The sequence below is a fragment of the Fistularia commersonii genome, chromosome 18 (genome assembly GCF_037954325.1).
Source record: "Fistularia commersonii isolate RoL2024-O1a breed Wild chromosome 18, RoL_Fcom_v1.0, whole genome shotgun sequence".
In the NCBI taxonomy this organism is placed as follows: Eukaryota; Metazoa; Chordata; class Actinopteri; order Syngnathiformes; family Fistulariidae; genus Fistularia; species Fistularia commersonii.
The window spans coordinates 5,497,658-5,516,221 of record NC_141301.1 but is presented as its reverse complement, the minus strand read 5'-3'; the positions used below and the strand labels follow the sequence as shown (position 1 = coordinate 5,516,221).

The 18,564-nt window shown below is 40.4% G+C and overlaps 1 protein-coding gene across 1 annotated transcript; it reads left to right on the top strand.

Annotated features, from left to right (window-relative positions):
• Nucleotides 1-3,598: 3,598 nt before the first annotated feature.
• Nucleotides 3,599-16,827, top strand: apbb1 (amyloid beta (A4) precursor protein-binding, family B, member 1 (Fe65)). The gene is made up of 14 exons (XM_086164264.1): nucleotides 3,599-3,719; nucleotides 4,355-5,002; nucleotides 5,712-5,917; nucleotides 6,273-6,332; nucleotides 8,391-8,470; nucleotides 8,574-8,640; nucleotides 8,920-9,066; nucleotides 12,587-12,714; nucleotides 13,164-13,278; nucleotides 13,366-13,450; nucleotides 13,531-13,611; nucleotides 13,723-13,838; nucleotides 13,957-14,133; nucleotides 14,252-16,827. The coding sequence occupies exons 2-14, from the start codon at nucleotides 4,372-4,374 to the stop codon at nucleotides 14,405-14,407; spliced, it is 2,049 nt and encodes a 682-aa protein (XP_086020390.1). The 5' UTR covers nucleotides 3,599-3,719; nucleotides 4,355-4,371; the 3' UTR covers nucleotides 14,408-16,827.
• Nucleotides 16,828-18,564: the final 1,737 nt, after the last annotated feature.

Genomic DNA, 18,564 nt, shown 5'->3' with positions numbered 1-18,564 from the left:
AGGTAATTTTATTTTTTTTTTTTAGAAAACTTTCTTCAGGATCTACATTTAATATTGTGATTTAGCATTGTTTAATGATGGTCTTAATGTTGAGTATGACACTTCCCAGTATTTTTTCTTCAAAACTTTATAAGGTGTTCATGAAAATGTTGTGAGTACAACATGTTGAAAAAACAAGATATTAAACCGCTACAGTTCCTTTATTATAAAAGTTTACTTTTTTCAGTTTTATCTTGGTCCCAAGTCCAGATAAATGCAGAGGTTTGTGTCAGGAAGAGCATCAAGCATAAAACGTGTGTCAAAACCCAACATGCCAATCAAACCTAAGAATCTCATACCAGAGCGGTCAAGGCCTGGGCTCACAATGACCACCATTGGTGCTGAAAACCTAGAGGTTACCAGTTGAAATTGGGCTGCTGTGGGTCTAAGAAGGAAAGGAGGAAGGCATGTTTTGGAAGCAGGGAGAGAAGAGGAAAGACAAGAGTAGGGAGTTTGAATATTGGGACGATAACAGGAAAGGTAGAGAGTTGGTTGACATGATGCACAGATGGTCAGACTGTGTCCAGAAGATCAGGTGGAAAAGTAGGCAGGCGAGAAGCTTAGGAGCAGGTTTTAAGTTGTACTGTCATGGTACTGACAGGAGGAGAAATGGATTAGGAGTTATCTTGAAGGAGGAGTTTGGTAGGAATGTTCTGGAGGTGAAAAGAAAATAGACTGGTGAGTCTGAATCTGGAAATTGAAGATGTGATGCTTAGTGTTGTTAATGGCTATGTCCCACAGGTGGGATGTGAGTGAGAGGAGACGGAGGAGTTCTTGGATGAGTTCGAAGAAGTGATGCAGAATATCCTCAGAGATGAGAGTGATAATTGGTGCAGACTTCAATGGATATGTTGGTGCAAGTAATAGCGCTGATGAAGAAGTGATTGGCAGGTTCGGTATCCAGGATGGGAATGCAGAGTGACGGATGGTTATAGACTTTGCAAAAAGAATGTAAATGGCTGTCGTGAATATTTTTTTTCCAGAAAAGACAGGAACATAGGATAACTTATAAGAGCGGAGGTAGGGGCATGCAGATAGACTACATCTTGTTTAGACAAGGTAATCTGAAGATCAGCTATTGCAAAGTTGTTGTAGGTGAGAGTGTAGCCAGACAGCATAGGATGGTGGTTTGTAGGATGACTCTGGTGACAACGAAAATCAGGAGGACAAAGGGAGCGTAGAGGACAAAGTGGTGGAAGCTGACAAGAGAAGAGTGTTGTATGATTTTCAGGGAGGAGTTGAAAAAGACACTGGGTGATCAGGGAGAACTGACCGGCCAACTACTGTACTAGGTGTGTCGACTGGAAGGAAAGTAGATAATGAGACTTGGTGGTGGAATGAGGAGGTGGTTAGAAAAGAAGAAGTGGGACACTGAGGGGATTGAAGAGAACAGACAGGGGTACAGGGAAATACAGCATAAGGTAAGGATAGAGGTAGCAAAGGCAAAACAAAGGGATTATGATAACTTGTATACTTGGTTGGACAGTAAGGAGGGAGAGAGATTTATACAGGTTGGCAAAACAGAGAGATAGTAATGGAAAGGATGTACAGCAAGTTTGGCTGATTACGGATAGAGAGGGAAATGTATTGACAGATGCTATAAGAATGATGGGATGGAAAGAAAAGTTTAAAGACTTGATAAATGAGGAAAATGAAAAAGAAGGAAAGGTAGAAGCGACTACTGTGGACTGCAAAGTAGCAGAGATTAGTAAAGGTGAAGTGAGGAAAGCATTAAAGGGGATGAAGAGTGTAAAGGCACTTGTACCTGATGATATACCTGTGGAGGTATGGAATTGTCTAGGAGTGCAGTAGTTTCTGACTCAAATTATTCAACAGGATCTCAGAGAGTGAGAAGATGCCCGAGGAACAGAGATGATGTGTAATGGTGCCCAATTTTAAGAATAAGTTACATGTGCCAAATTGCACATCCCTATCGAGGTATAAAGTTGATGAGCCATACAATAAAGTTTTCGGAAAGAGTAGTGGAAACTAGCCAGAGAGCAGAAGTCAGCATTTGTGAGCAGCAGTACTACAGATTCAGTATTTGCTTCAAAAATGCTTATAGAAAAGTACAGAGAAGGTAAGAGGATGAGGCATTGTGGCTTTGTAAACCCAGAAAGAGCATACAATGGTGAGCCAAGAGATGACCAATGGTATTGTATGAAAAAGTCTGGGGTGGCAGAGAAGTATGCTAGACTGGTGCAGGACATGTATGTGAAACGTGAGACAGTGGTGAGGTGTTCTGTATGTGTGACAGAGAAGCTAAAGTTGGAGGTGGGGCTGTTTTCAGTGGTGATGTACAGGCTGACAGATGAGATTAGACAAGATTTCCATGGACTATGATGTTTGCGGATGAAATTCTGATTTGTAGTGAGAGCCAGGAACAAGTGGAGAAAAATCTAGAGAGGTGGAGTTATGCTCCGGAAGGGAGAGGAATGACAGTTAGTTGCAGCAAGACAGAATATATGTGTCTGAATGAGAGGGACCCAAGTGGAACTTTGGGGCTACAGGGAGTGGAGATCAAGAAGGTGGATAATCTTAAGTATTAGGGTCGACAGTCCAGAGCAATGGAGAGTGTGGAAATAAAGATGTAAATAAACAGGTTAAAGCAGGTTGAAATGAGTGGATAAAAATGTCAGGGGTACTATGCGATTGAAGACTATCAGCTAGAAAGAAAGGAAAGTGCACAAGACAGTGGTGAGACCAGTGATGCTGTGTGGCCTAGAAACAGTTACAATGACCAAAAGACAGGTGGCAGAGCTAGAAATCGCAGAGATGAGGATGTTGAGGTTCTCTTTGGGAGTGACCAGGATGGATAGGATCAGGAATGAGTCTTGCAGAGGAACAGCGCATGTTAGATGTTTTGGAGAGAAGGACAGAGAAGGCAGACTGAGATGGTTCGGTCATGTACAGAGAAGGGATAGTGAATACATTGATAAAAGGATGCTGGGATTGGACCTGCCAGGCAGGAGGTCTAGAGGAAGACCAAATATGTGATTTATGGCTGTAGTGAAAAGGCACATGAAGTTAGTTGGTTAAGAGGAGAGAGAGAGAGAAGAGAAGAATATTCCAAGAATAGGGTTTGATGGAGGTGTTTGATTTGCTGTGGCAAGCCCTGAAGGAAAACGCCAAAAGGAATAGATGTCAACAGAAACTGTATTATATGGGGACTATTTGTTTTGTAAATGTATTCAAACTGCGACTGTTTTTAGAGGGAAAGTATTTGTTTAGTTCATTGATTTTATTTTTGGAACCATTAAAAAAATCATAGTCATCTAAAAACATGAAAAAATACAAAGCTGTCCCTTTGCCCACATTTATTTTTACAAAGATATTTTAAAGATTTAATTTCTTTTTATTTTTCATTTTCAACCTGTTTTGATTTCATGTATAGATAGATTTGGGCATGGAAAGCACGTTTAGTCATACCGAATTGAAAATACGCAGCACAGGATCAATAACGTCGGAATTCAAAATCCATTGGGTTTATTCCAATTCCTCCGTGATTGGCAGCAGTGATCTGTCCATGACGTTAAGCCGTGACGCAGATTCGCCCTCCATCACCAGCCGAGCCTACTTGCAGAAACCAGCACCTGCGAGCGGAACGACTGCTCACGAATTATGGAAATATGTAGTTAGTTCACATATTGCGGAATATCTGAAAATCAGTGGTGTTGGAGGTGAGTATAGATCTAAACCTGGCCAATTTTTGTCACAAACTTTGCTTGGATTGCAATGTTTTGGTTATGTTAGCTAGCTAGCCGATACAGCAATATTACCCTAGCCAAGATGGCGGTGGTTGATGATGGCGGATGGTATCCGTTATACCCAGCTGCGACGAAGGCATTCGATAAGTGTAGCTTTATTATTGGGTGTAATGTATTCTGAAGAACTATTCATGTCACTAGTCGACTGATTCGCCTTTTACGATGTGATGAGCGCCTAATTAGATTTATATTGATCCAATCACACCAATAGAAAAGGTCGTGTTGGCAAATGGAAGGTGAGGCAGTTGAAGTGTGTTTCATATTCGAAGAAAAAAATTACCAACTGCGATTGGAGGCGTAGTCTATAAGCTCCGAATCGAGAAAAGAAACCTTCAGTCTGCCAATTAAACTCGACACCGCGAGATTTATTGTTGAAACATTTTTCATCTAAGTCGGCTTAATTTTGTTGATTTTAGTTAAGTTAGTGTCCTTTATAAAACAGCTCATTATGCCTCACAGTCAAAGGCTTCTTCAGTATGTTAACCCTCCTGCATGCTAGCGTGCTAACAGCAACGCTAATCAATCTCAACACCTTTCTCGGTTCACAGTTACATGGAAAGTTATCATGGGTGGCCATGATGATAACGACGAAATGTCGTATGTTGCAAACAAACAAAAACATGATGAAGAGTTAAAGAACAAATTGAACGAAAGCAGTCACTGGTGCGACCAGGAGTCCACTGGTAACAACGCCAAGTGGGTGAAGGAAGGCCGGAATCAACTGCGGAAAGTCGCCGAGAACCAGCAAGAACAGGACCACAACTGCAACATCAGCCAGAATGGGAACAAGGAGGACTTTCCAGATCCCGAAGAACAACTCGGAAGCGAGCAAACCAAATCTCCTAAAATAGCATCCACCCCGGGTCTCAGTCAGCAAGAGTCAAAAAACATTCTAAATGAGCCGCTACTCATAAATACTCTGGAGTCTGCCGAAGAAAAGGAAAAAGAGAGAGAAGGGAATGACAAAGAGAAGGAGGAAAAGTCAGTCGAGGATGGGGAGTCTTTGAGTGTCACCAGAGTGGAGAAAGTGGCAGAAGAACACCATAATGTGGAGAGTCAGAGAGAAGGCAATGTTGCTGGAAGGAATGCCTGCCTCCTGTTCTCCAACATAAATGGGACACCAAGTGATGAAGAATCCTGCTGGCCTGCACTGTCTCAGGAAACTACCGCTGACAGTTCTCCGAATGGCAACAGAGGTAAATCCAAGCACTGGGGTCATCAATGTCACAGTTTGTTCTACAACAATACTGTCACAATTTGTAAGACAGAACATACATTATGACAGTGCTGCTTCAGATATGACAAAAATCATAGATTGCTTCAAAAAATGGCTTGTCATTCTCCACAAGTATAAATAATTGAACACTAAGGACTCAGTTGCAGTCCCTTTCTTAATGCACATGATATTTGATAATGATATTTATTGCATAAATTATGACTACTATCTGCATGGTTTATAGGGTAAGACTGAAGATTTGCATTTGAGACAGACTATTCTCATCTCGTGGGAAAGGCGGAGTCTGTAGGTTGAGGTGAACCGCTTGTTAATGCCACTCCTACTTTCTCCAGGCCATCATTTTACAGCGTAAACCAGTGTGTAAATGCAGCACTGGGAGTTCTCTATCCCACTCAAGCTTATTGTTTTTTCATTTTTCTTTGGTTTGAGTCATGTCAGCTATGCTCTGATACCAAAGCACTAGTGATAAACTCATTCAGCGACCCTTAATTATATCCTGTGTTAATGTTCCACTTCGTTTCACTGCTATCAATGACCATGTGGAATATTGAAGTTATAACAGTTGTCACAGGTTGTTGACTTCTTTTTGGTTTAAATGTTTAGGGGAAGAAATCTTCTTACTACTTTATGTAGCATCCATTTCAGAAAAATTTTGTTTTGCTTTTCAGAGTCCTTTTGGGACTCCAGTGCTTTTGAGACAGACACGGACCTCCCTTCGGGCTGGATGAGAGTGCGAGATACATCAGGCACATACTACTGGCACATTCCCACTGGCACCACCCAATGGGAGCCTCCCTCACCCCTGAGTAAAGTTGGTGACTCCATGATGTCGTCGACCATGTCCCTGGAGATGACACCATGTGAGGAGCCTGAGGTATGTTCTTAATGATTTTATTTGTACAAGATACAGGCATATGTTCCAATATTAGATCATGTTTATGTAGATCAATTTTCCAATCATAGAGGTGTGTAAAACTTGATTACAGTCTATCTGTCATAATACATTCTTTGCGGCTCACACCATGAAAAACTCAACACACAGGTAATTTTTTATTTAGTGTCAAGATATATCCTTTGTTTCAAGATCTATTTTCATAAAAAAATGAAATGTAAATAAGTTTGTGCATGTTGCTTCTAAATTTCCATATCCAAAATGTAATCAGCTTTCATAAATCTGCATCGAGCCAATTGACATTGTAGATAGTAATATTATTCTTTCCATTTTTCAGGAATCCTGGGCTCAGTTTTCCAGCAATGATGAAGGAGCTGCTGAAGGGGAAATGTGGAAAGTAAGCACAGATAGCCGTGAAATTTTGTGTGCTGATTACCTTGCTGTGACTTGTTTTCCTAGACAGTTTTCTGTTGCTCCTGGGCAAGAGTTGATAGAAATGCAGCATAAGAATAATTTTTGCACAGCAGATGTGCAGTTATTATGATTGTTATTATTTAAATATTTATAAAGCATTTTTTTGTATATCTGCTCACGGAGTAAGCTCATTGGATCTCAACGACAATATAACTCCTATCATATTTCTTAACATACATCCTTATTTCAGCATTTCGAATGTGTATTGGCACACTTTTTTGCCAAAAATAAGGCGTGTTTTTAGTTTAGTTTCCATTTAAATTTTTCTAAAAGCTTCCAGTTCATATTCTCATTTCTCAATTTTTATGAGTAATTTAGTAGAAACATGTTCAATATGCTATATTAAGAGAAGTTGATATGATTTCAGTAATTGTCTTGAGCAGCAGACATTAAAATATCTCTGTCCACTTGTGCATGTGTGTGTATTCACAAAAACAGATCTAAATTTTTGTAGTCAAGTCTGAAAGCTCCTCACTGGGCTGCTGGCTCTGAGATGATTAGCAAACAAAGATGCAAACAAATTTTAGCTGTTTGGAAAATTGTAGCCAGGGTTATGTCTCTGTAACCAGAGTTCACCAATGATAAAGCACTTTAAAAGATTATTCATTTATGTACCAATTACAATGGTCCTGGGCCTTTTTTAGTTTCTGATTGTCTTTGTTATCAGACTTATGGATTTAGACAGTGTTTCTATAAACAAACAATTGCATGAATAATCTATAACAATATTTGTGATACCCTTCAGCTCCTACAATTAAATCCAGCCCAATGTCAAATTTTAATTGACAACGTATAATTTAGATTTTCAATAAAAATTGAATATAGCAAAGGATTTATACAATGATGGCACTCCTACCCTTTTTTCTACAGAAAGGAAAGAACAGGGGTATATAGTGAGTCATTTTAAAGTTACTTACTTAAACAAATCATGATAATATGATGTAAACTGGATTTTACAATGAGTACGAATGTGTCCACATCAATTTACTTCTATCCTCAAAATCTTTTCCTCAGCTTTAAAATGTTATAGTCTGAGGTACTTGAATGCTGAATGCTCTGACTAGCCTTTAGTTCAGTCTGTTAATAAACAAAACATGGTTATCACGTATTGTGCTTTCTTACATAATCCTTCAGTTGTATTTTAAATGGTAGATGTTACCAATAGTATCAAAGATTCTCTGAGTTTGACTTATCCGTGGTGTTTCCTCCAAGTGACATTCATTTTGTTAGCCCTTCTGCGTGTGGCTACACACTAGCTTAACTAGGCGGGAATAAGATAGTACTTTGACAACAGTACTTAGTTGATCCCCATAGGGGAAATTCAGGATCTTATCTTAGCTGGGCCGGAACACAGACAATACATGGACATGAGTGAATACTGCATATTTCAGTTCACCTGGGGAGGAAAAAAATGGTGGCATAGGGCAATGTTGTAAACATGTTTACACACTTATCATAACAATATATGTTTTAACGACACTGTTATGCTTTCTCCCAATTACAGCAGGGATAGGCTTCAGCATCCGTGCAACCCTAAGTGTAGGATGAGTGGTAGATAATGAATTTATGACATATCACTAATGTACATTAACAAAAATTCAGAGCCAAATTCAGGACGGATTTTATGCCAGGCATCTTCTTTTCTCATGAATGATTGATCTAGTCAAGTTCCTGGACTACTCAACAATTGAATCAGAATACTTTGAGTTACCTAGTTTCAAGTTTTCAAGACAGTGTCAAGGAATATGGGTATTGCAATGTATGATGACTCCGATTACATTGAGACAAATTACCTTGGTTTATGTCAAAAATTGGCAAGCAAACTGTGCCTAGCCTCAAAGAAATGTATGATGATGCCCCACGTTCCAAAGATCTAACTCCATTCTACGTATTCTTAGACAAGCGCTCTCACTGATTAGTACTGTTGACTGCTGTCTTGCCCCTCTGAGGTCACCACTCTCTTTTAAACTTTTTCCCCCAGGAAGAGGCAGAAGTTGCGTCTGATCAAAGTCTGAAGGAATTCGAAGGGGCAACTTTACGCTATGCATCCATCAACCTGAAGTAGGTCACCCTACATTAAGTGGATTAGGTGATTGTCAGTACTTTGTTTTCCATTTTTACCTTGTTTGTTCATTTATTTGTTGCATCTTTTTTCTCTTTGTAGCTACAATTCCTCGCAGACTGAGACAGAAGAGAAAATGGCCCCACTTCACACAGATCTAGAGACAAAGGTAATTGATCTTATTATTAAAAATATTCAAAAATGTAATTTGAAACCAATTTCCAATAGCTTAATAATGGCTAAAAAAAACTATTATATATCTGTTTTTGCTCAGATGGTCACATTCAGGTGAACTAGTTGATATTTTTGCATGCTGGTCCAGTTTTTTATATGGTTATTCACTATTTTTAATCTATTTGCATTTATTTATGCAAACACAATTCAGTTTAAAGAGATGCAGCTAAATGATTTACTGAGCACTATTAACCCCCTACCTTTTTGCTGTCAGTGGTTTGCAGTGCGCTCCCTGGGCTGGGTAGAGATGTCAGAGGAGGACATGGCCCCTGGCAAGAGCAGTGTTGCTGTCAATAACTGCATTCGACAGCTCTCATATCACAAACACAACCTGCATGATACTGCTGGGATCTGGGGAGAGGTAAGAGAATTTATTGATATTGACCAACCAAGGTTGCGCCAGCCTTTGTCAAAATATAGATGGGGAAGCATTGTGCCAATCATATTGTGGTGGCAAAACGGGGACGAGAAAAGGATTGCTAATTCGCAGCAGTCAAAGCCAGAGGAAATCTGTGTAGCAGAGTTCGGATCGCTGATTCGACCTGGAGGGAAATCTACAGGTGCCAAGGCAGAGCTTGGTTATTGCATTAGCTGTAGTGATTGACATTTAAAAAAATATATTTAAAGGATATCATTTAATTGACTATTCCTGCGAAGGTTAAATGTCCAAGTTATCCTTTTTCTAAATTAGTCTTCTCAAATCACCAATGTTTCAAGTGTTCAGACAACATAAGGTGATTTTTGTCCAAGCTAAGAGTTACTTCCCTTTTTTATGTTATTCTTCTTTTGGCTTTTCCCTTCAGGGGTCGCCACAGCGAATCAACTTTCTCCATCTAACCCTATTCTCCGTATCCTCCTCTCACACCAACTACCTTCATATCCTCTCTCACTACATCCATAAATCTTCTCCTTGGTCTTCCTTGAGACCTCTTTCCTGGCAGCTCCAATTCCAGCATCCGTCTGCCAATATATTCTCTATCCCTCCTCTGTACGTGACCGAACCATCTCAGTCTGGCTTCTCTGACCTTCTCTCCAAAACATCAAACATGTGCTGTTCCTCTGATAGACTCATTCCTGATCCTGTCCATCCTGGTCACTCCCAAAGAGAACCTCAACATCCTCATCTCTGCAACCTCTAGTTCTGCCTCCTGTCTTTTGGTCATTGTAATAGTTTCTAGGCCACACACCATCGCTGGTCTCACCACTGCCTAGTACACCTTTCCTTTTATTCTGGGCGCCAATCTGCTATCACATAGTACCCCTGACACTTTTCTCCACCCATTCTAACCTGCCTGGACCTGTCTCTTCACCTCTTTTCCACACTCTCCATTGCTCTGGACTGTTGACCCCAAGTACCTGAAATCCTCCAGCTTCTTGATCTCCACTTCCTGTAGCCTCACCGTTCCACCCGAGTTCCTCTCATTCACACACATATATTCTGTCTTGCTGCGACTAACTTTGATCCCTCTCCTTTCCAGTCCATACCTCAACCTCTCTAGATTTTCCTCTACCTGTTTTCTGCTCTCACTACACATCACAATGTTATCCGCAAACATCAGGGTCCATGGAGATCCCTGTCTAACGTCATCTGTCAGCCTGTCCATCACCATTGCGAACAAGAAGGGGCTCAGAGCTAATCCCTGATGGAGTTCAACCTCCACCTTGAACTTCTCTGTTACCCCTACAGCACACCGTACCAATGTCTCACAGCTAGCATACATGTCCATTCTCAATGCATTCTCAATGCAAATACTGCATCTGTAGTACTCTTCCTAGGCATGAAGCCATACTGCTGTTCACAAATGCTGACTTCTGCTCTCAGTCTAGTTCCCACTACTCTTTCCCATAACTACATTGTATGGCTCATCAACTTTATCCTCTATAGTTGCTGCAATTCTGCACATCCCCTTTATTCTTAAAAATAGGCACCAACACACTTTGTCTCTGTTCTTCAGGCATCTTCTCACTCTAGGAGAGGCAGCTGTAGATTTTCTGACTAGATTATTCAACAGGATCTTAGACACTTCCACACCTCCGCAGGTATATCATCAGGACCAACTGCTTTTCCACTCTTCATCCTGTTCAATGCGTTCCTCACTTCACTTTTACTAATTTGTAGTACTTTGTGGTCTACAATAGTCACCTCTTCTACCCTCACCTCTCTTTGACTTTCCACATTCATCAGCTCTTCAAAGTACTCTCTCCATCTTCCCATCACTCTTTTTGCATCTGTAATACATTTCCCTCTCTGTCCTTAATCACCTGGACCTGTTGTACATCCTTTCCATCTTTATCTCTCTGTTTTGCCAACCTGTATGGATCATTCTCACCCTCCTTACTATCCAACTGAGCATACAAGTCATCGTACGCCCTTTGTTTTGCCTTTGCTACCTCTATCTTTACCTTTCGCCGCATCTCCCTGAACTCCTGTCTGTTCTCTTCAGTCCTCTCAATATCCCACTTCTTCTTTGCTAACCGCTTTCTCTGTATATACTCCTGCACTTCCTCATTCCACCGCCAAGTCTTTTATCTACTTTCCTTCCAGATGACACACCAAGTACTCTTCTACCTGTCTCCCTGATAACACTAGCTGTTGTTGTCCAATCATCTGGAAGCTCACCCTGACCACCCAGACCCTTTCTCAACTCTTCCCTGAAAACCATGCAACACTCCTCCCTTTTCAGCTTCCACCACTTTGTCCTCTGCTCTACCTTTGTCCTCTTCATCTTCCTTGTCACCAGTCATCCTACAAACCACCATCCTATGCTGTCTGGCTACACTGTCACCTACAACTACTTTGCAGTCACTGATCTCTTTCAGGTTACCTCATCTATACTAGATGTAGTCTACCTGCGTGCTTCTACCTCTGCTCCTATAAGTTACCCTATGTTCCTATTTTTCTGGAAAAAGGTGTTCACTACAGCCATTGCCATCCTTTTTGCAAAATCTGCCATCATCTGTCCCTCTGCAGTCCGATCCTGTATACAAAATCTGCCCATCACTTCTCTATTGCCTTCACCAACATGTCCATTGAAGTCTGCACCAATTACCACTCTCTCATTTCTGGGGAACATTCTGCATCACTTCATCTAACTCATTCCAGAACTTCTCCTTCTCTTCAAATTCACATCCCACCTGGGGGGCATAGCCACTAACAATATTGAGCGTCACACCTTCAATTTCCAGTTTCAGACTCATAGGTCTATCTGACATTCTTTGCACCTCTAGGACATTCCTAACAAACTCCTCCTTCAAGATAACTCCTACTCCATTTCTCTTCTTGTCAGTACTATAATAGTACAGCTTAAAGCCTGCTCCTAAGCTTCTTCTTACTACCTTTCCACCTGGTCTCCTGGACACACAGTATATCCACCTTCCTTCTCTACATCATGTCGACCAACTCTCTACCTTTTCCTGTCATAGTCCTGATATTCAAAGTCCCTACTCTCAGTCCCAGGCTCTTTCCTTTCCTCCTCTCTTTGCTTCCGAACACGCATTCCTCCTCTTCTTCTTGTTCTTGTTCTACGACCCACAGTAGCCCAATTTCCATTAGTACCCTGTAGGTCATCAGTACTAATGGCGGTCGTTGTTAACACGGTCCTCGACCAATCTGGGATGATTTGGTTATGGTTGACTCGCATGTTTGGTTTTGGCAAAAGTTTTATGTTGGATGCCCTTCCTGACGCAACCCTCTGCATTTATCCAGGCTTGGGACCGGCACAGGGAGACACTGCTCCGTGCCCCCCCAAGGCAGGCTTGGGGAGACACGGGCCAGTACCGCTCTGAGGCTGCATTACTTCCTTTTTTATGTTATACTCCATGTTAATATGTAATTGTTATGTTGATTCAATTTTTTTTTTTTGCCTGTCTTGTTCTGACAGGGAAAAGATATGCTGATGGTGCTGGAGAATGACACAATGAACTTGATTGACCCCCTGGGCCAGACGCTGCTTCACACTCAGCCCATTGGCAGCATTCGTGTTTGGGGTGTTGGCAGAGACAATGGCAGGTCAGTACTAAAAAGTCAAAAATCAATGAGAAGGCGCCAAACCTTCACACAATGTTTGATAAGTTAGTTTTGGTCACTTCATTTATTCCAATTCAAAGGTAATGGTCTTAAGCACAGATTTTCCCTTGGGTTTAATTAACGCCTTTTAAGGAAATGTAAATTCAGCTGATGATTTGTCAGATATCTGTTCTTAACTCTTCTCAGGACACAGTCATTATATTCTGCTGCCCTCTGCTGGATTGTTAAGAATATAACAATGAAGTGCTGATTTGATCTGTGTCACTGTTCTTTGTTTTTCCTCCATGCTGCTTTTTCAACATGAACAGGGAAAGGTATTTTGATATTTTTTCCAATAATATATAGTTGTTATTTGCTGTGCCGTGTATGTGAGTGCGCCTTTTAATTTTTATTTTGCCCAGAAACGTAAAGCTGGTATGTTTCACCTGCAGGGACTTTGCCTATGTTGCTCGAGACAACCTGACTCAGGTCCTGAAGTGTCATGTGTTCCGTTGTGACTCCCCTGCTAAGAACATCGCAACCAGTTTACATGAGATGTGCTCAAAGGTCAGCCCCCTTTAACTTTAGTGTTGTGACCTAAGTCGCTTGAATTTTCCTAAATTTTAAAATTTTTTTCGGGGGGGGTGTTATTAGATAATGTTGGAGAGAAAGGCATCCAAGCCAGGGGTGTGCAGGCTGAATGCTAATACAGGAAAACATGCGGCTGTTCCTGTTGAAGGTGATGCAAGTTACCTTTATTACTTCCCTCATTTCAGTGTCTAAAAACCCAGATCTTAATGCTACTTTGTCTCCTACCAGAGTTTCCTGCTCCGAAGAATGAGCTATTCCAGCGCTTCCATGTTTATTACCTTGGTAGTGAGCCTGTGGCGAAACCTGTCGGTAAGAAAATATTCAGGAATAAGTAACAATTAATTAAATCTCTGCCTCTTAAATGTGTGTTTGTGTTATTTCATGACAAGAACGTACTGTGATATTTTTTTTCTTTTATAGGTATGGATGTGATCAATGAAGCTTTAGAGGCAGCAGTGGATGGCAAACATAAAAATGATTGGACCCCTGTTTCTGTGAATGTAGCACCTGCTACCCTCACTATACTTTCACGAGAGGTAACTAAACAACTTGATTAGGTCTTCTTTCTGATTTAGTTGCATGGTAATTGTGATATCCGTGTAAAACATTCATGCATCCCATAATTTTGACTGTTTAAATATTCTCGCTCCCCAGACAGAGGAGGTTCTCTCTGAATGTAGGGTGCGGTTTTTGTCCTTTATGGGCGTGGGAAAGGATATTCACACCTTTGCTTTCATCATGGCTGAGGGCCCCAGAGATTTCACCTGCCACAAGTTTTGGTGTGAACCCAATGCTGCCAGTCTGAGTGAGGCAGTGCAGGCTGCCTGCATGGTGAGTCTGAAACAAGATCTTTCTAAGAGTGAGATTTGATTTGTTAAATTCAGAATGTTTAGATTCAATTTAGCCTCCTTGAGAGACTTTTAATGTGTTTGTCTGTTTCCATTTTTAGCTTCGCTACCAGAAATGCTTAGATGCACGTCCACCTAGCCTAGCATCATGCCTGCCTACGCCTCCTGCTGATTCTGTGGCTCGACGGGTCAAAAAAGGAGTTCAGAGTCTGCTGGGCAGCTTTAAGAGCTACAGATCAGGCTCTCAGTCCCCCTGAGTCAGATCCAGGAGGATCAGCAGGCTGTTTAACACCAGATTCATCACAATAGCCCCTTCTTCACTCATGTCACCACGCACCCTCTGTCACAGTAACGCCTTACATCTCTTTCACTTGTCTTGTCCAGTAGATGAAGTAGTTGGTGGGGAAAATGTATGACTTAATAATGAGTAATTGCCTTTTTTGGGGTGGGAGGGGTTACTTTATACAGTTTTAACCTCCTCTTGAAGTGGAAGAAGTCCTGGCATCTTTTTTTTTTTCTTCCTTGCTGGGAATCTTTTATTCTAAACTATTTTTGTGTTTTAACAGAAACAATGCTATGAATGTTAGACATGGATGTTATATTTTACAAGCTTAAAATGCCAGAAATTGGTCAAGAGAGGATTCTCACTGTTATTCTTTAGAACCTTTTTCCTCCTAATGTGCAATTTTCATCTCTGCAACACTTCTTTGTTTTAACACTGTCTAAAGAAGTCACTGTTAAGCAGTTGTCACATGGTGTCAAATATTCTATCAATGATTTTTCTCAAAGAAACAAACTGCACCCCTCTCCCACCTTAGTGTGTTTATTCTATAGGTGCAATTGTAGAGCGTCATGTATCTATCTCCTGAAGAACTTTGCCCCCCACCCCCCACCCCACACACACATACAAATGTACTTTAGTCTTCCAAAGAAATATGTGGTCATTTATCACATAGTGGGAACCACTGACCTCAGTGGAGTGTGTTCATCATACATTCTGCATGAACATTTGCAAGTTCAGTGCTAGTGTGCAATAATCAGATGTTTGGTGTGATAAGATTGCAGCCACTTCATCACATGTTAATGAGGAAAAGAGATACCAAGATAGCCTCACCACTGGACACAACACTTAATGGAAGAACAGAGCCATGCTGAAAATCATTATCTTGGGATAGATACTCTGGGTTTTTCTTACAGCTGTTTACCACCAACAACTGCTGAATAGTACTGTAGACCTTCACCTCATGCTGCATGTTTTGATAGCTAATAGTTCCTGCTGCTTGTAGCAGTTGAGCGCTTAATCCCTAAGCCTCCCAATTCAGCCCTTCCCCCTTCATGTATTACGTAAATTCTCCGTGTTTCTATACGGTAAGAGGCTGGAGTCAGTGTGCTGTTCTTGTGTTTCCTTGGCATGTCACTGGAGTTAAGAGTCGGTGTTCATGATAAATTACCAGTAGAGTGTTTAGACCGAAATGATGGGTGCGGGTCATTGCTTGTATTTACCGTTTGTATGTGGAAAACCCAGAGATGACTTCTCAAGTGGTTTACAAGTGTACTAGTTAAGTAATTTTAAAGTAATTTTAATTGTTTTTTTTTTATCTAAGCCACAATTTGACACTTGTAACCTGACCACTCCAGTTAATGTACTGTAATTCTGATGCACACAAAAATACTCTTAAACTGAAAGCGTAAGTGACCCCCCCCCACACACATTTTACATTTTACTTTTTTATGACAGCTACACTAATTACTCAAACTGTATTTTGTCCATATATATATATATATATATCATTAATCAGTACTGTATGTAGCACAACTGTATTAATCAGCTATGATTTTAGATAATGCAGTTTGTAAAATTATTGACAATATTGACCTCTGTTGAGCACCATCAGGCAAGGATTGACAAAATTGTCAAGACTACTGAGCAACAGGTCAAGAAACATTCTGAACAAAATGAGTTTCCCAAATTGGAAAAATAGTAATTAGACTAAAGCAAATGTCAAATCTGAAATCAATTAAGATTGAAAATAAACAAAAAGGTTTGAGTCAGTGTCTGGTAAATGTTCAAAATAATAGCAAAATGCTGATATTGAACTTTGGTTAATTTAGTTAGATTTGTGTTTTAATTGTTCTTTCTGAAAAAAGCCATTAGTGATTTTTTTTTTTTTTTAATTTGTTTATAAGTACCTGATTGGGATTAGATAAAGTTTTTAATCTCATCCTTGAAATTTCAACATAAAATAAGCGAAACCAAAATAGTAATTGGAATGTTGAAATTATTTGAGTGCTAGCAAGCATGACATGACATCTTGGCAGAATAAAAACTTATGATGCAGAGCAGCCTCTGGGAACAAGGTTTGAACACATTCATTCATATTGATGTTAGAATTGTTTAAACTAACAATTAGAAGTCCTACCAACTGCTTCTTTTATGTGTTAGAATATAAATCACACTCCTGTTACTGCCTTGTCACTTGTGTCACTTGAAATTATTGTCCTTTTTTTTTTTTTTTTTTTGGTCCCTTCAAAATTTGCTGTGTCCAGTCAGTGGCTACACTAAAGCCAGATGAGATAAGAGTACATTAGCAAATTAAATTATTTCTGTTCATGTAAATTAGGTGTATAAAATGTGTGTATATAAAAGTCATTGCACAATAAATGTGAACATATCATGGTTGTTTGTCTTGTGGTCTTTTAATATCACAGGGCTCTTAGATTCGGTTTCGGTTCTATTTTTTTCTCCTTTTTCTCCAGTCTCCACCCTGCAGTTTGGATCGTACTCGCACAAACTGGAAATATCTCCTTTGCCTCTGGAATGGATGCATACACATTTTCCATTTGTATTGTCTGCCTTGTCTGTCATCTATCTTTTTCATTAAAATGGAAAAGAGAATGTGTAACCTGTCAAGTTATTTTGCATATACATTGAGCCTGCTGATATTGTTCTCACTTGTGCGCTGTGACGGACCAGCCATGGTGTATGAACAAAAATGCCCCCACACCTGTTCAATTCCACTGGTTTTGCATCCCTCACCTAGGGAGTTCAAAAGGACTGTGAAGGGTGGTTATTGTTTCTGAGAGATAGGCTCTGGGAGATGAAAAGATGCACATCAAGTGCAATCTACGGCAGCTGCCAGCCAATAATAACTGGGTGCACATCTCCACGTGAATATCAAGGCTGGCCCTGCCAGCAGGATTCCAGTGCAGTCACATATCAAGGCTCGGTCTGTAATCGCACTCTGAAGAGAGACAGGGAGCCCTTGTATCTGACTGACAAACAGACCTCCAAAAGATGAACTACACATTAATTCCAATTATACACTCCATTGCATTAAAGTGACTTTATTTCAAGTAAGGAGTGGCTTAATCTAATGATGTTAACAGTCCAATGCCTGCTCAAATAGTTAGGTCTGGTATCAGCTGATCATTTGGATTCCATGTGAGCATTCACTTGTATCTATTTGCATCTCAAAAGCATTTAACTAATAATGAAAGCATTACCTGCAATGATTAAAAAAATTGCGACCAAATTTTATTACTAACCTGTTACAGAAAATGTCAAATTTTGTGTGTCAACAGTTTGTTCTGGTCTAGTTTGGCTGTCTGACTGTGCCACCTGTCCTGGCTCTTCTTTCTGTGTTTGAGTCAGGGGCCTCTTGATTCTGATACTGTGCTGTTAAGTTTGTGTATCTATGAAGTCTGATTTATTCTCTGTCAATCACAAATTATGCAGACTGGCCCAGACTGCAACTAATTGTAGCAATGCCTACAGCCTGATTACACATGCAGCATTTTTTATAATGGAGATTTATTGGGAGTAATGAATGTGTAGTCTTGTGGAACATTGCTTTTCCGCTCAGTGTTAAGGAGAGTGGGATTATCCTCCACTGTCCCTCTCACTATAGCCACAAATCACATGTGAGATAAAGAATCCAGAGCGGAAATCCATCTGAAACCAAGGTACCGAGGCCTGAGGGGTGTGAGGGAAAACCCTTCAGGGCAGAGTCTGTCCTGACTAACTCATACTGCAAGAATACTACTCTGCAAAATTAATCTGACATTTAGCATGTTTTTCTCCAGGGCTTCCCTGTTACCGTTTTCCCTTTCTGAGCTTTGTTGATGCGACAGAGATGTATGAAAAGATTGAGTTCAAAACAACTACAAAGAAAAATTGATTTTCCCCACTTTATGGACCTCATCAGAAAACTGTTCCCGCTAACACATTCCTAATAACAGGAATTCCATTAAAAAACATGCAGTTGAAAATAAATGACATGTTGGTACAATCTCTACCTTGCCTTTAGCTATTCATTTGGGGATTAAGCAGTCTAATCTCAGGATGTCCAGTAATTCATTCTTTCTCAAATGACACAGTGATTGCTTTGCCAGTGGGAGAGGCAAGCAGCGGCCC